Source organism: Leucoraja erinacea, chromosome 1 (assembly GCF_028641065.1).
Source record: "Leucoraja erinacea ecotype New England chromosome 1, Leri_hhj_1, whole genome shotgun sequence".
NCBI lineage: Eukaryota > Metazoa > Chordata > Chondrichthyes > Rajiformes > Rajidae > Leucoraja > Leucoraja erinaceus.
The window spans coordinates 73,814,118-73,836,850 of record NC_073377.1 but is presented as its reverse complement, the minus strand read 5'-3'; the positions used below and the strand labels follow the sequence as shown (position 1 = coordinate 73,836,850).

The window sequence follows — 22,733 nt, the reverse complement described above, 5'->3', positions numbered from 1 at the left end:
TCCTTCTGCTCTATAACACTTCCCAGAGCCCTACCATTCACTGTGTAGGTCCTGCCCATGTTAGACTTTAAAAAATGCAACACATCACATTTCTCTGTATTAAATTCCATCAACCATTCATCAGTCCACCTGGCCAACCGATCAAGATCTTGTTGCAATTTTTCATAACCATCTTCACTATCTGCAATACCACCCACTTTTGTATGCAAATTGGCTAATCTTGCCAACTACATTCTCATCCAAATCATTGATTATTGATGACAAACAGTAATGGGCCCAGCACCAAACCCAGAGGCACACCGCCAGTCACAGGCCTCCCTCCTGTCCGAGAAGGAACCTTCCACCATCGTCTGCTTCCTGCCATGAAGCCAATTTTCTATCCATTCAACTATCTCACCTTGAATCCCATGCGCTCTAACCTTCCAGAACAGCCTACCTACCATGTTGAACCTTGTCGAATGCGAGTGTAACCTTGTCTTATTTTGAAAAATATATCCATCTGTTCATCCTCTGTCCATCCATTTTCAAATGTGTTTAAGTCATGTTTCCTGTATTCAAATTTAACATTAAGCATTATTTATTTATGGATTATTTTTTAAGACCTTATTTATTTGTTTACTATTGGTTTAGTTATTTATTAAGTAAACTTTGATTTATTTCTGGATCCTAATTTCTGGAGATTTACAGTAAATGTTGTTGATATTATTTTTTGGCTAACCTACAAAACTTGATTTTAAACCCTCGATTTACTAAATATGATCTTTAAAAAGTGTAATTTATTTGTACTCTTAAATAAGATTTTGATCTATTTATCTACATGGTTCATAATAATTAGCATTTTTCAATACATACACGCAGAGCTTAACATTGCTATTTACTTCAGTATTATTTTATTATATTGCAAAAGTCAAACAAAATCTTCCACTGAGTTTTAGGATTTTAATTGAAAGAGTAAGTTATGATTAAGCCTGGAAGGAACTATTTTAATTATGTGTTGGAAAAAGTGCTCTAGTTGACTGCTACCTTTTCTTGGCATGGTGTGTGAAATCAATCTATGTAAATGTATTTGTATTACTATATAGGTAGGCTGTAAACAGCAGGTGCACTCATAGGCTTGAAGATAATTTTGTAGAGAATACATACAACAGGGCTGAATGTATTTTTCAATATTATTATTAATCAGACTTTGCCACTAGAAATGATTTCTCCAAGATAATGGTAAGATTCAGAAGACTCAATTAAGGTGTATATTACAGGACCATGAATCAGAGAATTTGACGCATAGATTATCTGGCTGATTTTCAGCATTTTAAATTTTCCAATCATTAAAATTCATGGTTGGAAAATTAGGAGGCATCTGACCTCCAATCTGAGCACCTGTCAAACTATGCAATAGCAAATTCTTGTATAAATAGCCTTGTAATCGAAAGCCAATTATTGCTCCATACCCCTGACTTTGATTTAATTCGGAAGTACAGAAGTGTATTTGAAACTTTAAAGGCAAATTTCCAGTCTTGTATGATTTAAGAGAGAAAATAATGATGTGGCCTATTCGTCACATTATGAATCCAAGTCACATGTGTTTGGTCAGATAGGTCAGCTGACTACATTAATAATCTAGATTTATAATTAAAAATGAAATATTTACAAGCGGATAAGGAAAGAGCAGTAAAGTAGACCACGTATCGTTCTTTTGGAAATCCAATACAGACTGTCAGGTTAAATTATCACCGCCTCTGGCATATGATTCTGTGACTTTTAATTTAAGATAGTGACAAATTAAATGCTCATTTGACAAGGGAGCAAACTCTGTAGCACTCTATAAAAATGGGACATTCTACACTTAAAGAATATCTGACTGAGAAAGAACAGTCTTTTCCCTTGTTGAGAATCTTGATTTGATTCACTCTGAACTGTGGAGAGAAAATTAAAAAGGCATTTCATTTTTGTGCAAATCTTGTTACAATCATTACATTTTGAAATAAACATTAGTACTTTGTAGATAAGGCTTCTTATTTACAACTCCAAATCGTGTACTTAGTAATTAAATTATGAATTAACTGCCACATCAAATCTGAACTGGTGCGTCTATGAAGCCGAGGTCAATGTGTAACTGGCCTCATCTACTTCTTGAGTCGTCCAATGAACCCATCAAACACACATATGGCCTAACCAATTCATAAATAACTGCACTATGACCTCCCAAATTCTATACGCGATACTCTGACTGATGAGCCATAAGCCTTTTTGACCACCCTGTGAAATATGGCAATGAAATTCATACTTGCAGTAGCTAAATGGGTCCATAAACCAAATACTAATTGCTGCAAAGATAAGAAATTCAAATCTGTTATCTAGTGTACAAAAATACTGCATTCTTATGTATGTTTTGCAATGTAAAGATCTTGTTTTTTAAGCTTTCGTGCTTGAATAGAAATTGAAAGCTCCACGATTTTGCAATAATCATTCTTATTGGTCATGTTCTAAAGCAATTCATCTTAATGTTCTGAAATCAGTCAAATTGGGGGCCAGTCTTGGCACATTTTTGGAGGGGTGGAGAGGAATCGTGCACGTGATAGTCAAAGCAAATGGTTATAAAAATGGGTCTAATTTCATGCCCTTAACTAAATAAATGAATTTTTACATTGTAGTTCAAACATTTGTGGACCGATATGAATATAGTCTGTGAATTCAAATATGTCACTGAATTGTTCCAAATATTTGGATCTAATTAGGCTATGTTTGCTTGTAGATATGATCCAAAAACAGACACTTGGACAGCAGTGGCTCCAATGAGCATAAGCAGAGATGCAGTTGGTGTTTGTTTACTCGGTGATCGGCTCTATGCAGTTGGAGGATATGATGGACAGTCATATCTAAACACCGTGGAAGCTTACGATCCTCAAACTAATGAGTGGATGCAGGTAGGAGTAATTATATGTCAACCTGTACTTTTTTTAAACTTTTAACCACATTGTCTGAATCCTTTCTATCATGTCCTCCAACTTGAGGACACATATTTAGGACAGTTTTAAATATTTCTCCTGGATTACTTATATGTTTGAGTAATGCCTTATTGGTTGTGGGGCAACTCTCATTGTACAATATATTCAAAGCAAATAATTCTCCATTTGGTCGTGGTATTCTGTTTATGCAAGAATAATTCTGAAGTGAAATGCTTAAATCAATTCTGCAATTTAAGAGGATTTATCAAAATAGCACTTAAAATTGACAAAGTTATTGACAAATTTTATTTTCCATGCATTGGTAACTACTATCAGTGAGATAAAGTACTTTGTTTTTTTTTTAACAGGTTGCATCATTGTGCCTTGGAAGAGCTGGAGCATGCGTGGTCACTGTTAAATTATAATCTTTTTTAATGTAAATTTTATATTTAACCATTCGATAGGTCCATAAAAATAAAATTGTCATCTCTGGAGTTTTACTTCAAGAAAAAAGAAAACTGTAAGATCTAAGAAATCAAAAATTAACGTAGGGAAGATCTGTGTCTGTTTAAAGAATCAAGATCTATTATAATTTCATAATAATTGTAGCTTTTATTTATCAAGTCCACCAAATACTCAAGACATTATCTTCAACTGAAACTGTACAAATTCTAGAATTCTTTATTTTATTTTTCTTTAAACAGAGTGGATTTTATTTCCAGTAGATTGAATAGGCCATGTAATACAACTATGAAGAAAACATTAAATCTATAAACCTAATACAAGTTGTCTGAGTGCACACTGTAAAAGCTACTTTTCCACATTTGTACATCCAGGAAGCAACACACACACACACACAGGAAATAAAAATTGTAATAATTATACAAGACAATGCGGCTGGCCTGCCTCATTTTCTATCCGTTAACTTTACTGGATGAAAGATGAGACAGTGACACCAGATAGTCTAATAAACATGATAGCATTGCTATTCATCATGAATGCAAATGTGGAAATGATCTTTATTATACTCTGTTGCACTCTTTTTTAATGTAATATATATTTTCTTTTGTTTTTAAGCCAAACTGCCTTTGTTACAAATGAAGTAATAGCACATACATATTTAATATGCAATATATTGAAGACATTGTAAAAAAAAATGTGTGTCGGTACAAGCAATCATTATGTAACTGGTAACATTCCAAATTTCCTGCTCCTTCATAGTACAGATTGTATTAATTGATACATTTTTATGTGCTCATACAAGCCATTAACTGAACAAATACATATTATATTGATGTATGTTGTAATTGTTTCAACCACCAAAAAATATCTGCACAGAAATTGCCTTTTGCAACAGCCATAGGAGACAACTCATATTTTATTTAACTCGGTCTATAATTTTTCTTTGTTTTAAGGACTGTAAATGTTGTTTTTGTTGGCAAAAAGAACCTATAGCCTACAAATTGGACCCATTAGCACCAGTTGTACATGTATAAATTGTACATGCAAAAAGAGAACTCTATCTGGGGTTGGTCACACTTGCGATCACTTCTGGATGAAATTGTGTCCATGAGGAAATTGCTCCAAACAATTCCATGTACAATTCACCTCTGTGGTGAAATTATTTTGATGTTAATCATGCATTTAATGTTTTCATGCTCTATCTCTAAACAAAACGAAAATATAATTGGATTCCTCATGATTCTGTTATTAATTTGATTTGAATAATCTTCCAACAAAAAAAATCTGAAATAGTTGGGGAATAAACAAAATTAATGACATTCCAGATCTCTCCTTTCAGGGCACATTTTAATTCAAGGTTATTTATGATTCCCAGCAAGTGCCCTGCAATCCAGTCTTTTTTTTTGTTTACTCGCATATTGATTTGATTTTGCAACCAGTTTGATTTCAATGGTTTGGTTGTTTTATATTTAAAACTTAATGTAAATATTTATTACACTTAAGTTGCCTGGGTTAGGAACCTTTCTAAAGCTGTTTACTACCTGCGCCTTGATCAGAACTGGTCTCTCTGATCATGAACTTTCCTTTAAAATTAAATTATGCATTATTGGATTATTTGTCGTACCTAGCGCTAGTTATCATTTATATGGAGACATGAATTATTTGATATTGATTTAACTTTTTGAGGAGGCATGTGTATTTTGGTGAACAGTGATTTATCACTTCATATATATTACACGGATTTGTGCTTATCATTTGCAATTGTGCGCGTGAGTTGGTTCACAGCTTGTTTTATTTAATTTCTATGTGGAAGTCCAGTTAACTCCCAGAACTTCTTTGGGTACAATCTTTAAGATTAGATATGAACATTGCAAGCCATTTTACACCCCACTCCCACAAATAGCTTATTTTTCTCCTCTGGCTTTCCGATAAGAGATGTGATATGCATCAAAGAAGCATCAGGAGTTGTGTATGATGGATCTTGCTCATCAAAGTCCTGCACTTTTCAATCATAAATCCCAGTTACCTTCATTTTTGGTATTTTATTTCCAGTTATTAACTTTTACTTCAGGCAGGTTTAATTTTAAATCACAACACATTTCAAAAAGTAAATATTCGCCTTGCTTTTAAAAAGGATGTGTAGTGATCACAGAATTTAGCTCAGTGATAAAGAAGATAAATTTGAGCATCGGTACTGTTTCGGAATTTGATGTTTATTGATGGCTTTTGTATTCTTATTGGTAGTTCTTAAAATTACGCCCAACTAAAGGTTTAGGGAAACAGTAATTCAAAATATGTGTATTTATCATGAAGATAAGCAGGATAAAGATAGGTAATTGTCAGAGTACAGCTGGATTGGCATGGTAAAATAAAATAATAGTTACAAGTCCGTTTCAGTTTGGCTTCTGTACCTAGGGACATAAGTGCCATTCTTGAAAGCATAAGTTGAATCGCCAGTCCAGTTCACTGCTGAGAATCAAGGTGCTATTCTCTGGATAAAATGGTAAATCAAGGCTCTGTGTGGCTGTTCTAACTCTCCGTGCTGTATCTATGATACATTTGCAAGGCAAGAGGGAGTTCTTCCATAATCCAGATAAATAACGCTGTTGAAACAAAATCACCAAAACCTGTTCAATGAGCAATTCAGCTCTCCATTTGTTGGTCCTTGATGTAAGCAAAATGATATTGTATTGGTCACCTATTTACAGACATTACACTTCAGAGTATTTCCATGTAGCAGCATTGACGTTCATGATTTATTAGCTGCAAAAAAAAGCACCAAAAGCAAAAGGTTGCAAATTAATTCCTACTGTTCATTTTTCAGTGTAATTCTCAGATTTACAATTCCTCTTTACTGTTAATTTAGTGTTGCCAACAACTTTCTTTTAACAATGGCCAACCAATATATAATACATTTCTGCAGTTTAAAATTCTACAGCCTTCAATATATATCACACATAACTATGTACTCATTGAATTATAAAATTGTTTTCTAGGTACCAATATCTAAGTCTCAGATCCTTAATAAATTTAATAAACGTCTATAATATATTATTATTATTATACAGTACGTATGGTAGCATGTATTGCTGGGCAGTATTTTGTGTTTAGAGTACTATATCATAACCTTATCTGATCTGTTAGACTTTATTTCCATTTATATACAATATTTTAAGCTTTTTTTATATGTGCAGTAATTTATCTAGACTCTTCAATTAGCCACTTCATAATAATCATACGATTACAAACTAGACTAGAAGTCACCTATATTCCACTATTTAAAAATCTATCTCACCTTGAAGCAAAATACTTAAAGTAATTTATAGTATTTGTTACAAAGGTTACATTTGGAAGGCACATTTTTATAATAATTCACCAGTAACCCACTTTTCCCCGAAGTGGGCAAAGTGGGTCGCATTCCCCCGAAGGAAGAGACTAAAACAAGTCGTCCCCCCCCCACACACACACACACATACACAACCTAATAACTAAAATTAACTAACTAAAACAGGACAAGAAAACAACAAAAAAAGAATAAAACAGACGGAGTGCAGGCGAGCCGCAGCTGCTAAGGCAGCGCCGCCACTTCACCCACAGGCAGGTCCAATCACCCACTTAATTATGACACAGCTCAGGACTGCACATCAAGACAACTCGGTTTATTTAGTTTTGACAGTACAGTTTGGGAAGCAATCAGCTCAAATTTCTTCACTGACTCAAAATACTTAAAGCAATTCATAGTATTTGTTACAATGGTTACATGTGGAATGGACATATACTTATAATAATTCACTAGTAACCCACTTTTCTAGGTAATCTTTGATCCTTGTTTTATCCCAGCTTAAGTTACTTTTATCTGTCTGACAGCTGGGACTTTTCTTTACCTTAAAGCCATTTCTTCACTCTCTCCATAAATGGGTGTCAAAGAGTGACTCCTCATAACGTATGATCAATTTTTTAGCCCTCAGCCTATTTGAAAACACCCTATGTTTATCTTTGCTCCAGCTAACTATGCCTTGCAATCTAAAAACTCCCCTTATCTAATTACTCCCTCTTCTAAAGATTTTTAAATTACCTTCACTATGGTGATGCAAGAAGTTATAGATGATAAAATATTGATCAAAACTGCAAGAACCTAGCAGCTCAGACAGAATCTGTGGAGGGAATGGACAGACTGTTTTGGGTGTGGATCCTTCTTTAGACTGGAGCAGTGGGGAGAAACCTGGGAAAACAATGATGGGACAGAACAAAGCCTGGCAAGTGATAGGTGGATACAGGTAAAACCATAGCTAATTGGCAGACGAGTGGAATAAATGACAAAGACTAAGAGTGAAAAGGAGTTAAAGGGGTGTCAGGTAGGTGGAGCAGAGTAGTCAAATGTAAAGTTAGAGGGAGGGGAGATGAGTGGAAGGAAAAAGAGGGTAGATATAGGGGGAAAGGTGGTGATGGGAGATGAGTGTACAAAGTAGAGGAAAGAAGCAGAGTGACTGGGGGTCAGGAGATGGGTAAAATGTACACGCACTGTGGTGGGAGAGTATCTTGTGCAGTCCCATTCTCCTGTCACCCTTGTTCGGACCCTGGATCTTCACTGGCGCCTTATTTGGCAGTGTTTCGTTAATCTTGGGTTCAAATTCATTCAAATACAATAGGCCTGAAACCTATTTTGCAATCTTCTTCCGCCCCACAAACCTCTATCTCTGACAGTTCCTGCATCTTTTTGCATCCCCAGTTTTCATTGGTTGGCCCTCAACAAGTATGCCATCATCTGCCAAAGCATGAAACTCTGGGGTTCACGGTCTAAAGCTTCCCATCTCTCTCTCAAACTCACCTTTATAATCTCCTTTGAATCTACCTCTTTTGCAGATATGTTGGGCACTGGTTCCAATATCTTCTTACGGCATGAAGCTCTACCATTGGTGACAAAATAGAAAAATAAAATTTGCCTTGAAATATGCAGCAGGATGTCCACTGCAACAAATCATTCCTCAATGGAGAGTCTCAAATGTGTTCACATTTTCTCCCTTAGGATTACATCATTCACTTGTGCTACTTTCAATTTTTGCTACAACCCTTACCCCATCCTCACAACTCTGGACATAGACCCAAAATGCTGGAGTAACTCAACGGGACGGCAGCATCTCTGGAAAGAAGGAATGGCTGACATTTAAGGTCGAGGCCCTTCTCCAGACTGAGCCTCGGTCTGAAGAAGGGTCTCAACCCGAAATATCACCCATTCCTTCTATCCAGAGATGCTGCCTGTCCTGCTGAGTTACTCCACCATTTTGGGTCTATCTTCGGTGTAAACCAGCATCTGCAGTTCCTTCCATCACAACTCTGGGGCTATTTTCCAGTCGCATGCTGCATCCTCTTTTGGGTTCCTCTTCAGAAAAAGGTGACGATTAAGTCTCTTATTCAGCTGCTTGGTATTTTCACCTTTGCCACTTCATTCTCCCCTCATGGAAACTGTGGATACTGTAAAAGTTCAAGCCGGAAAGCAACCAAAAGAATAATCAAGAAAAAAAATAAGAACTGGGAGAAACAAGAGTAGAGGAAGCAATTCAATAATGATACTGTGTGATACTTTACCAAATAGAGAAGTGACAAAAAGGCAAAAGAGATTGGCAAGTAGACATGTGTAAAATAAGAGGGCATAAGCAAGTGAAGTAAATGAAGGGATGAAGATAGTATGGAATAATTCACAATGAGTAAGAGACACAAAGCCAAGATGTACTTGGATCCTGAGATTAAAATGTGCAGGTACTGCAGCAGAACATGGTGAAATCTTCCTTGGGCCGCTCGTAGCTTTCGTAGCTCAGCAGTTTTGTAGGTTTCCAGTGGAACACACGAGAAGTGTGCTCAGAATGTTTCACTCAGAATTTTAGATTATAGTGAGATGAAAGGAACTGACATTTTGGAGAAAGACTGGTAGAGAATAACCACAATAGCAATATAGAGACTTAAGTCAGAAAGAAGAAAATTGAAAAACAGGCTTGCTTCTGTGGCAGACTAAATCAACTTTGCATGAAGGATATTATAAAAATGCCCTCTCACTGTAATTTACTTACTCTTCACTATCTATAAATACTGAGATTGATGAAAGATTCTGAAGATAAATAGCTGCACGCTTTAAAAATATAATATATTGAGGACTTTATGCACTTGTTCGATAAATTACACATTTAGTTTTCTTAAAACTTTCCTGTTTGTTCATTGTAAATTCAAGTGGTATCGTTTACCATTCTTATTGCAAAATATTATATTAGTTTTAAGCGATTTCTGATTAATGGTTTGGATAATAAAATGCCTGTGTAATGGTGTGATGTTTGTGGAAAATCTTGAAAAAGCAACCTTTTTTCTATTTTTTAAATTAATTTGAACAATGTAGGTACAGAAAACTGCAAGTTAATATGGTGAAACTGATCTGTATTAGTGAGGAAAAAAACTCTTTGTATGGTGTTGAATGTATGATCCGGTCTGTTTTCTCAGTACCTAAAACTGCGTACATATGTCACCCTGCGATAAACTGCTTAATTAAAATGTATAACACAAAATTATTGCTACATTCCAGTAGAGAAAAATAGTATGTTAGAAATGCATTCCTTTTGGAAGATTATAGCATGGTCTGCCTTAAGATCAGTCCATTATTTAAATTTATATCATGTGCTACTTTGACACTTATTTAATTAAAAACTTTATTTTACAAAAATGTTTTATTATTCAAAATTTGTTGCAATATTTCCTTTTATTAATGGGTACAATTTTAAACAACAGCTGTAGAAAATTAAGTAAACAATTTCTCGATCAAGTTTGCAAAGTCTCTTTTTCTGGAAAATTAACAATATAATCAGTTTACCTTATGGTTAAGTATCCTTCCAGTAAATCTAGCCCATTCTTTGGAATCATAAACAATCTTCACAAAAGGAAAATGTTCACCATTTGTTAATTTTGTAACTGACCTTAGATAAATGAATACAATTCTGATTGTTTTGGGTTTTTTTTTGGTCCACGCGCTGTTTCCATATTGGACTTATCAAACTGTTGATTATTCACCAGGCTTTTGTTTTAACCATTGTTCCTTAATTACATTTGTGACATTTTGAAGAGGAAGTGAATGCCAAATTCAGGACAGGCATCAGACAAAAATCTCAGGAAGGGCTATATGTATACATGTTCTTGAATTAATCTGTCTGTTCTGTGGATTTTATCTTGAACATTTATGTTAAAGCGATCTGAATAAATTTGATTGTTACCCAAAAACGTTTTAATATTTTATTTCAAAATGATAATACTGGAGTGGTTTGGATTTCACCATCTCATGATTTATTTATTGTAACAGGAACTTATCAAGGAGACATATTTTAATTATCTGTGAGCTTTCCTTGGCTCTTGCATTGCTATAGAACCCTGCTAGAGCTTTATAAAACTTAGGTAGTATCACCGCGCACATCAGAACAGCGCTTTGATTTTGAGACAACCAATAGCTGCCTTTTACAGCAACCAATGAAAGATGGTATTTGAGTCACGTTTTGTCTATGTGTCAGCAAGAAAAATAAACCATTGTTAACAATCAGGCAAGTGAAGATGAGGAAGATTGATGCTTTGAATTTGGTGTCTTCATCATAACACAGAAACAAGTTTTATCAAAAGCTAGACATTGCAGGAGCTGAAATTGAGAGAAAATTCTGACGAAACATAATACACTTGAAACATTAACCATTTTTCACTGCACACACATTACAGAGTATTTCCAGCACTTTGTCGTTATTTCAAACTAAATTCTACTTCTATCCTGTAAAGGGTCCAGCTTATCTATTGGATTTTATTTAAGAAGTATTCGGTTTAATTTGCTTTTTTTTCTTGATAGCCTTTGATAGTCCTATCTTTGGCTATACATTATTTCATTAACTTGCCTGGGAGCAGATGTTTATTCCAGAAACATATGAGATAATCGTTATGTAATCTGCTTTGAAGTTCCACACAAAGGGAAACAAAGATGGATTGCATCACTTGGAAGAAGAGTTCACAAACATGAAGTTAGTTCCTGTGGAAACCTCTATTCACTTTAGGAAAAGGCCAAAACAATGTTTACTTGCACTGAATTCTTACAGCCAAATTCATAAAAGCCCAATAAAATAAGAACAACATTTAATGAGGAAACATTAATATTTTTATTTAACTGGCTCTTCATTAATTGGCTCCTAATTTTAAAAAAGTTTGAAAATGTTGTTTATTGTTTTTGTGCTTATTGATATTAGGTTATTAGGACTGAAAATGTAACACTTCTCCGCATCAAACTTTCCAAGATAAAGTATAGCACAGCCACAGGCAGATTAACACCATAGCTCTCCACACTGTGTATGCGGTCTTATTTCCAGAAAAACAATCCCCTGAGAAAGACCACCAATTAAGAAATATATGTGCCCATTTATAAAATAACAACTAATGTAGCAGTCAACTTTGTCAAATCATTTAAAATGTTCAGTACCTAATGTCTTTCAGTACATCACATACTCTGTAAAATTAGGACTAATTACATGCTGCGGTTTTCAATCTATCTGTCTGCAGAATGATCTTACTTGTTTGTAGGATCAAATTATTATTACATCTGCAACTAAAGATGACTAGTGTACTAACAACTATGAGATTGCGAGCTATTTCAATTCCTCTTGTTACCATATCAACCTGTATGTCCTCCGCCTCCACAGCCAGAGCTAGACCACACATAAACTAGAACAGCACTTAATATTCCACTTGGGCAGCCTACACCCCAAGAGCCTACAATCCTTTCCTCCATCGTCTCAACACCCATTATGTCCCCACCCCCCCGCTCCCCATTCCCTTCTACCCATCATCCTTCCCTCTGGTGCCAGTTTTCTCCTTCCTTATCAGATTCCACCATTTGTCTTCTCAACATCACCTCGAGCCTTGGTTACTACTTCCTCCAATCAGCTCTTTGACTTTGCTCCATCTTTCAATAAGATCATGGATAATCCAGTCTTGGTCTTAACATCACTTTCCCACTGACATCACTTTCCCACTGACTTCACTCTCCAAACCACTTCATCCATGTCAACCTCTTTATCTCTGTAATCAAGTGAACCTTTTCTGAAATGCCTGCAATGCAAACACATCCTTTCTCACATATAGAGTCTTAAACTTTCCACAAATACTCCAGGCGCAGTCTCAATTAGCTTTAGATTTTTCCTACTTTGATACACTTGCAATATAGGCTCATATTCCTTTAGCTTCCTAATCACCTACTACTACCTTACTTGCGTAATAACTGATGGTTTCATGTTTTAGGTCACCTTGCCTAATATTTTGTAATCTCACTCCCTTTCGACAACTGTGGCAGGGCTTGAATGCCATCACCTCCTACAAGGCGAAAGCAGGAGGCAGCTCAAGCAACAGCGAAGCATTACGCCCTGAGGAGCTCAATGTGTTCTACGCACGCTTTGATAGGGAGAACACTGATGTGCCTTCTCGAGCCCTCATACGCCCTGATGGTATTACAGTCACAGTCACAAGGGCCAACGTCAGAAGATCCTTCAGGGGTGTGAATCCTCAGAAAGCGACTGGACCTGATGGTATACCCGGTAGAGTTCTCAAAACCTGTGCAGACCCAACTGGCTGGGGCTTTTGCGGACATTTTCAACCTCTCACAACTGAGGTCTGAGGTTCCCACCTGCTTTAAGAGGGCATCAATAATACCGGTGCCCAAGAAGAGGAAGGAGATGTGCCTCAACACCTATTGACCAGCGGCACTAACGTCTGTGGTGATGAAGTGCTTTGAGAGATTGGTTATGGTGGATATCAACTCCCACCTCAACAAGAACCTCGACCCCCCTACAGTTTGCCGACCATCACAACAGGTCAATGGAGGATGCGATCTTACTGGCTTTCCACTCTGCACTGGACCACTTGGCCAATAAAAACATGTCAGGCTGTTGTTTATAGACTACAGCTCGGCATTCAATATCATCATCCCCTCCAAGCTGGTTACCAGCCCGAGCTGCTGCCTGCCCCTTTTCCGGGGTTATGTCCGTGCCCGGGTGGTTCTAGAGAGGGACCACGCGCTGACCACGCGCTGCCCACGTGCGCCCTGGGGGATTTTCGGGACCGCTGGGCACCGCGGGGGGTTAAATGCATCCTTGACTAGGATTGTAAATTAGTTGTATAGTGGTTTATTTAGTATATTTGTTTGTCTTTATTATGGTGGTGGCTTCTGTTGTTTTATTGTAAATATTGTTTTTTTTAATAAACAAATAGATTTTTGTTTAAAAAATAAAAAATAAAAAGCTAGTTACCAAGCTCAAGGAACTGGGGTAGACACAAAATGTTGGAGCAACTCAGCGGGTGATGCAGCATCTCTGGAGTGAAGGAATGGGCGACGTTTCGGGTCGAGACCCTTCTTCAGGCTGATGTCAGGTGAGTGGGCGGGACAAAGATAGAATGTAGTCAGAGACAGTAAGACTAGTGGGAGAACTTGGAAGGGGAAGGGGATGGAGAGAGAAAGTATGGGCCATCTGAAGTTTGAGAAGTCAATGTTCAAACCGTTGGGGTGTAAACCACCCAAGCGAAATATGACGTGCTGTTCCTCCAATTTACGCTGGGCCTCACTCTGACAATGGAGGCGGCCCAGGACAGAAAGGTCAGATTGGGAATGGGAGGGGGAGTTGCTGAGCCACTGGGAGATCAGGTAGGTTAAGACGGACTGAGCGGAGGTGTTCAACTAAATGATCGCCGAGCCTGCGCTTGGTCTCGCCGATGTAGAGAAGTTGACACCTGGAACAGCGGGTACAGTAGATGAGGTTGGAGGAGGTGCAAGTGAACCTCTGCCTCACCCGGAAAGACTGTTTGGGTCCATGGATGTAGTCGAGGGGGGAGGTAAGAGGACAGGTGTTGCATCTCCTGCAGTTGCAGGGGAAAGCACCCGGGGAGCGTGTGGTTGGGGTGTGAAGGGACGAGTTAACCAGGGAGTTTCGGAGGGAACGGTCTCTGCAGAAAGCAGAAGTGGTGGAGATGGGAAGATGTGGCCAGCAGTGGGATCCCGTTAGAGGTGGCGATAATGTTGGAGGATTATATGGTGTATGCGACAGCTGATGGGGGTCTCTGTACTTGTTATGAATGGGGGGAGTGGGAGTAAGAGCAGAGCTGCGGGATATTGAGGACACACTAGTGAGAGCCTCATCTATAATGGAAGAGGGGAACCCTCGTTTCCTAAAGAATGAGGATATCTCCGATGCCCTGGTATGGAAAACCTCATCCTGGGTGCAGATGCGGCATAGGGGTAGAGTCTTTACAGGAAGCAGGGTGGGAAGAAGTGTAGTCAAGATAGCTATGGGAGTCAGTAGGTTTGTAGTAGATGTTAGATAAAAGTTCTGGAGAAACTCAGCGGGTGCAGCCTTCTTCAGAGCCTTGATCAATAGTATGTTTCTTGTGATGGAGACGGTGAGATCTAGAAACGGTAGGGAGATGTCGGAGATTGTCCAAGTGAATTTGAGTGCCAGATGGAAATTAGTGGTGAAGTTGATGAAGTCAGTGAGTTCTGCACGGAACTGGGTCTCTGCACATCCTCTGCAATTGGATCCTTGACTTCCTCATCCACAGACCGCAGTCTGTTCGAATTGGCAGAAATACTTATTCCTCATTAACAATCAGTACGGGAGCATCTCAAGCCTAAATGCTCAGCCCCACGCTGTACTCTATACTCATGACTGTGACACAGTGCGAACTCCATCTTCAAGTTCGCCGACGACACCACCGTTGTTGGACGAATTACAGATGGCGATGAGTCAGAGTATAGAAGTGAGATCGACCGATTGACCAAATAGTGCCAGCACAACATTCTGGCTCTCAATATCAGTAAAACTGTGGACTTTGGAAGAGGAAAGATGAGGACCCACAATCCTGTATTGGTGGAGAGAGTCAAAAACTTCAAATTCCTGGGCGTGCATATTTCCGACGATCTTTCCTGGACCCAGCACACTGATGCAATTGTAAACAGAGCACATCAACGCCTCTACTTCCTGAGAAAATTACAGAGATTCGGTATGTCAAAGAAGATTCTCTTTAACTTCTACAGGTGCACAGTAGAGAGCATAGTGACTGGTTGCATCATGGCCTGGTTTGACAACTTGAACGTCCAGGAGCGGAAAAGACTGCAAAAAGTTGTGAACACTGCCCAGTCCATCGCCAGCTCTGACCTCCCCACCATCAAAGGGATTTATCAGAGTCACTGCCTCAAACAGGCAGCCAGCATCATCAGAGACGCACATCACCCTGGCCACATACTCATTTCACCACTGCCACTGGGAAAAAGGTACAGGAGGAACCTGAAAACTGGAACACCCAGGTTCAGGAACAGCTTCTTCCTTACAGCTATCAGACTATTAAACACTACGACCCCAAATAAGCTCTGAACTACAATATATTATTATTATTGCACTACTATTGTTTGTTTTTGAGTATGTGTTTATGTGTATATAATATATACAGTATATACACATATATCTATATATATATAGATATGTGTGTGTGTGTACTTCTCAGTATGTGTGTATATATACACTGAACTTTTTTCTCTCGTTCATATATTGTTTACAGTGTACTATATTTACAGATTATGTTGTGCTGAAGCAAGTATGAATTTCATTGTCCTATCAGGGACATATGACAATAAAACACTCTTGACTCTAAATAGTCATTTGCTTTTTCCTCCTTCCTTCTATTATTGATAACGCCATCTTCTCACATGGTACTCTATCTGCCAGCTTCTTGCCCACCATGTCCCTTTGCAGATAGACACAAAATGCTGGAGTAACTCAGCAGGTGAGGCAGCATCTCTGAAGAGAAGGAATGTGTGACATTTCGGGTCGATACCCTTCTTCAGACTGATGTCGGGGGAATGGGTGGTACACAGATAGAATGTAGTCAGAGACACAGGTCGGAGAACTGGGAGGGGGGGGGGGGGGGGGGGGTGAGAGAGGGAAAGCAAGGGCTACTTGAAGTCAATGTTCATACCGCTGGTGTGTAAGCTGCCCAAGCAAAATGATTAGCAAGCGGGAGATCCAGCAGGCCTTGGTGGACAGAGTGCAATTCCTCCAATTCACTCTGACAATGGAGGAGGCCCAGGACAGAAGGTTCAGTGTGGGAATGGGAGGGGGTGTTAACATGTTGAGCTACCGGGAGATCAGGTAGGTTTAGGCGGACTGAGCAGAGGTGTTCAGTGAAATGATTGCCGAGCCTGCGTATTGTCTCGCCGATATGCAGGGGTCCACGGATACAGTAGATGAGGTTGGAGGAGGTGCAAGTGAAACTCAGCCTCGCCTGAAAAGACAGTCGGGGTACAGTGGATGAGGTTGGAGGAGGTACAATACAGTAGATGAGGTTGGAGGAGGTGCAACAGTAGCTTTTTTCTGTCCTCTTCATAACCTGCTAACCTACCTGTCTTTGTAGCATTCATCAACAAATGATATAGAAACATAGAAAAAAAATAGGTGCAGGAGTAGGCCATTCGGCCCTTCGAGCCTGCACCGCCATTCAATATGATCATGGCTGATAATCCAACTCAGTATCCTGTACCTGCCCTTTAGCCACAAGGGCCACATCTAAAACTCTTGCTCTCCAAACACAGCCTGCACTACTTAAATACTCGAGCAAAACACCAACTGCTGGAGGAACTCAGCCGGTCAAGCAGCATCGGTGAAGGGAATGAAAAGACAATGTATTGGGATGGGACCAGACGGGAGTGTTGGGAGAAAGCCGGAAGAGAGAATGCGGACAGGACACAGTCTATCAAGTGGATGCAAGTGAGGAAGAGCTATGTTTAGGACTGACAAAGGCTAGAGATGAAAAGAGACAAAAGGATGTCAGATACGAAGAGGAGTGAAATGTAAAGCTAGACAGAAATATATGGAAGGGGAGTGGTCATAAAGATACAAAGGGTCACAGTTTAAGGATAAGGGGTAAATCTTTTAGGACCGAGATGAGGAAAACATTTTTCACACAGAGAGTGGTGAATCTCTGGAATTCTCTGCCACAGAAGGTAGTTGAGGCCAGTTCATTGGTTAAATTTAAGAGGGTTAGATATGGCCCTTGTGGCTAAAGGGATCAGGGGGTATGGAGAGAAGGCAGGTACGGGATAATGATCATATTGAATGGCGGTGCAGGCTAGAAGGGCCGAATGGCATACTCCTGCACCTATTTTATATGTTTCTATGTTTCTATAACTAAAGACCTTGAATTGGGACATGAGTGTATGAAAGCGGGAAAAGGAGGTTGACTTTGGGGAGGGGGGAGAAAATGGTGAGAGAAATGGGTGCGCAGCAGGGTGGGAGGTTATTACTTGAGATTGGAGAATTCAATATTCATACCGTTGGATTTTAAACTACCCAAGTGGAAAGTGAGGTGCTGTTCCTCCAGTTTGCATGTGAGTTCACTCTGGCAATGGAAGAGGCCAAGGGCAGAAGGATCAGTATGGGAAGGAGTTAAAATGGTTAGCAAGTGGGAGATCCAGCAGGTCTTGGTGGACAGAGTGCAAGTGTTCAGCGAAATGATCGCCTAGTTTACACCAGTGTAAAGGAGGCTACATTGGGAGCACCAAATGCATTAAATGAAGAGGTCGATGTGAACCTCTTAAGATCATGTGATAGGAGCAGAAGTAGGCCATTCAGCCCATCAAGTCTTCCGCCATTCAATCATGGCTGATCTATCTCTCCCTCCTAACCTCATTCCCCTGCCTTCTCCCCATAACCTCTGATACCCGTACTAATGAATGATCTATCTATCTCTGCCTTAACGTCTCTCACCTGGGGCTCTGAATAGAGGTGAGGAAAGAGATGTGGGGACAGGTGTTACATCTCCTGCAGTTGAAAAGCACCTGAGTTGGAGGGGAGAGGATGAGTGAACCAAGGAGTTGCAGAGGGAGTAGTGTCTGTGGAAAGTGAAAAGGGGTAGGGGGATGGTAAGATGTGACTTAGGGATCAGGTTGAATGTATCGGAACTGTCAGATCCAGATGGAACACAGATAGTTTCCTTTGTCCTCCCCATTTACCCCAGCAGCCTCCACAGCCAACACATCATCCACTGAAATGTCCACCATCTTCAACATGATCCCACCACCAGTGTGCTTAATGCAATTGAGCAGGGATGAATTTCTGGGAAATGGTTCCAAACTACCTACAGTGCGACTCTGAGGTTACTCAGTGAGCAGCACAGTTGAACATACAAAAACATTATCATTTTAATTAGTTGTCTGAATTGAATATTATCCTTAAAGGTCTTTTATTCTTAGTGGAAGCAGAACAAAACAACATTAATTCCACAAATGAAATGTTGTGTAAGCTCGGCTCATAATTTGGAAGAATGATAGGGGACTTAATTGAAACATATAAGCTCTTGATAGGTATTTGCGGAGGAGATAGTAGACAAATCTAAAACTAAATGTCACTTTAAAAAAAGAGTCGGTCCATTTCAAAAATAAATTCCCTCAGAGGCCTATAAAATGTTGGAACTCTCATGCTCAAAGGGAAGTGGAGGCAGAGTATTTGAATATCTTTAAGGCAGATACTTGATAAACCAGGAGCTGAGTGACACAATGGTGCACCCAGTGGGCCCACAGTTATACATGCCAGAAACCCAGGTTCAAACCTGACCCCTCACATCCTCTCTGTGGAGTTTGCATGTTCTCCCTGTGACCACGTGGGTTTCCTCCCTCATGCCAAAGATCTGCAGGTTGGTGAGTTAATTGGATACTATAAGATGTTCCCAGTGTGTGCGTGAGTGGTAGAATCTGAGGGGAGGTAACGAGAATATGTGCAGAAAAACATTGAATTGATCTAGGACTGGTGTAAACAGATTGTTGATGGTCAACGCATAATCGGAAGCCTGAAGAGCCAGTTTCCGCGCTGTACCCCTCTATGTTACGATGTTCCTGTGAGAATGCACAGTGGAAGTTACAGTCAGATCGGCCATGACAGAGGAGACTTGAGAGACCAAGCAGCCTACTCATGCACTGATTTTGTATGTTTGCGTTGTTTTAACATATATTCAGAATTCCACCTTGCATGCTACCAATACTGTTGCCAGTTCTTGAGAGATTGATTAACATTTACTGTGTAAATCATACAAAGAGAATTCTGTAGTATATTACTCAATAATTGTATAATGTTAAAAGCTGAAATAGGAAAAATATGTCTTAAGGCCATTAACTATTCCTAAAAGTACCTTGAGAATGTTAAAAATCTAAAATTATAAAATGAGCCTGACGACATTAGTTCATTCAATCAAACTACAAGACCTTAATCTTTATTTAGATTCATGTATAAGGAAGTTTTTAAGGGCATGAAGGTTCTGAATTTTAACTTCAATGACAGATTGATGCTTTAGAGAAAGGTCAGAGAAAAATAGTAAAGATTTTTAACGTGTGGGATACCAAAGATAAATTGGAAAACTAAAGATCATCATACCCATTTTCCAGAAATAATGAATTAGATTAGAACATGACACAAGCATGAAAATGCTAGTAATCTCAGATAATGATCATAGAACTGCTGAAAATTAACTAGAAAAGATATGAAACTTCAAAGAGAAATTGAAATTAGAATAAATAAATGAAATTTAAATCCCTTTAAAGGATTTAAAATTACTGGAGAACGGATCTGAGATCATAGAAATGAAATGTGGTGACATCAAATACGAACTGGTGCAGATGAATTTAAATTCTTTTACAGCATGCCACTTTTAATTTTCATGTTTTCCTGAGAATATACAGTCCAAGGGATTCTGCCTCACAAGGAAAGATATCAATGAGGTGTGTCACATGCTGGAAATACATTTATTGACTAACTGCATTAGCGGTTCTTCCCTTTGATTTTGAAGGTCACAAATATTCCAAACTATCACACTACAGGTGCAGGATGTTTGAAGGCTGCCTCACAGAACATATAAGTAAGTTAGTAAGTTTATTGGCCAAGTATTCACATACAAGGAATTTGCCTTGGTGCTCCGCACACATGTAACAACATGACATACAGTGATAGTTACGAATGACTCCGAAAACACTAAACATTAATAATAATAAAACAATAATGATAAAACATCAATGATCAAGTATGTGAACCAACAAAATATAGTCCACAACCTAGCACAAATGCTTCTTTTTAGGCAGCTGCATGACATCAAGGAAGACTTACTTCCACTCCGTATTGAGGATTTCTGAGGTGACTAATGACCCTGTCCCACTTAGGAAATCTGAACAGAAACCTCTGGAGACTTTGCACCCCACCCAAGGTTTCTGTGCGGTTTCCCGGAGGTTTTTGTCAGTCTCCCTACCTGCTTCTACTACCTGCAACCACCGGCAACCACCTACAACCTCCGGAAACCGCACGGAAACCTTGGGTGGGGCGCAAAGTCTCAAGAGGTTTCCGTTCAAGTTTCCTAAGTGGGACAGGGGCTTAAGAAGGCCAATGTGGTAAGCACAGACACTTCCCAGGTGGCAATGGAGGTGGCTGATGGGGTGGACAAATGGGTAGTTTAGGAGGTGATCTGTTCCCTGCATCCTTTACACAGGGTTTCTGAACTCAATGCACAGAATCCAGGTTGCCAGTATCATTCCGAATGCTCAGACCAGGATTCCCAGCCGGCAGTGGGCAGCACATGGGCAAGTAGTTTGCTGCCTCTTAGCACCAGCAACCCAATTTTGATCCTAACTTCTAATGCAGGCTATGTAGAGTTTGCACATTCTCCATAGTGCCATACAGCATAGAAATACGTCCTGCAGCCTAACATGACCTACGATGCCCACCTAAGCTTGTCCCATTTGATCATGTTTGGTGATATTTGGCAATATGGACCACAGAGGATGGAGGAGGAATATACAGGGGTTCCCATTTTGTAGATCCCACCAGTACCGTGGTGGTAGCAATCCCTAGGGTGAAGGCCCCTCGGGTGGTTTTATTGTTGGTCCCATGCAATATGTTCATACCCAAGATGCAATCTGGTGCTAGGAAGCTGGGCCTGCTGGGGCAGGGAATCCCCAATGGATAGACAGACAGTTACCTCCTTTGCGAGTGTTTTAGCTCCCCCTAAACCCTCCACCGAAACACTAGCACCTTGACATTTGTCAGGCTCCCCTAGAATAAGGGTGTGTTCGGCCCCAGTATCAACCAGAGCCAAGAAGTGTTGGGTATCTCCCGCATTCCTATAGAGGGTAACAGGGACAGAAGGCCTTGGGTTGCCCGGTTGAGCAAGGACCACGGAGGAAACCCACCGGTTTCTAAGACATGTTGTTATTGTACCCACCTCAATATCTTTCTCTGAAAGCTTGTTCCATATACGTACCCACCCCTTGAAGGAGTTGCCCCTCAGGTACCAAGGAAATTGGCGAGACATTCCAAGGTCTTCCCCGGTCAGGGGTTATCTGTCCCTCGGTTTCCCCCTATAACAGCCGGTTTGGCCCGTGCGGAAGTCTGAGGGATCCTGGTGCATGACAATTGATTACCGCCAGTTGAATAAAAATACCCCTCCCCTGTCTCCCGCTGTGTCAGATGTGGGGAATGCAGTTGAACAGAGGGATCAAGGAATAACCGTGCATAGTTCCCTGAAGGTGGAATCTCATGTACTGTAGATAGGGTGGTAAAGAAAGCTTTTGGTATGCTAGCCTTTATAAATCAGAGCATTGAGTATAGAAGTTGGGATGTAATGTTAAAATTGTACAAGGCATTTGAGACCAATGGTGTACAATTTTGGTCGCCCAATTATAGGAAGGATGTCAACAAATTGGAGAGAGTACAGAGGAGATTTACTAGAATGTTGCCTGGGTTTCAGCAACCAAGTTACAGAGAAAGGTTGAGTGTTAGGTCTTTATTCTTTGGAGCGCAGGAGGTTAAGGGGGGACTTGATAGAGGTCTTTAAAATGATGAGAGGGATAGACACAGTTGAGCTTTTCCCATTGAGAGTAGGGAAGATTCAAACAAGAGGACATGACTTCAGAATTAAGGGACAGAAGTTTGGGGATAACATGAGGGGGAACTTCTTTACTCAGAGAGTGGTAGCGGTGTGGAATGAGCTTCCAGTGGAAGTGGTGGAGGCAGGTTCGATTTTATCATTTAAAAATAAATTGGATAGGTATATGGATGGGAAAGGAATGGAGGGTTATGGTCTGAGTGCAGGTAGATGGGACTAGGGGAAAATAAGTGTTCGGCACGGACTTGTAGGGCCGAGATGGCCTGTTTCCGTGCTGTAATTGTTATATGGTTAAATGTTGTCACCATTATTGAGGATATCGGGAGGAGAAGAACTGGTATGCTGCAATTGACCTTGCCA

At 39.7% G+C, this 22,733-nt stretch overlaps 1 protein-coding gene across 11 annotated transcripts in view; it reads left to right on the top strand.

Annotated features, from left to right (window-relative positions):
- Positions 1-10,664, top strand: part of LOC129698412 (kelch-like protein 5) — a 100,394-nt gene extending 89,730 nt beyond the window's left edge. For all 11 annotated transcript variants that reach the window (XM_055637605.1, XM_055637577.1, XM_055637573.1 and 8 more), the window contains 2 exons: positions 2,753-2,924; positions 3,314-10,664. In XM_055637605.1, the coding sequence (XP_055493580.1) occupies positions 2,753-2,924; positions 3,314-3,370 (229 nt within the window). In that variant the 3' untranslated portion in view covers positions 3,371-10,664. The remainder of the gene's footprint in view (positions 1-2,752; positions 2,925-3,313) is intronic.
- The last annotated feature ends 12,069 nt before the right edge of the window (positions 10,665-22,733 follow it).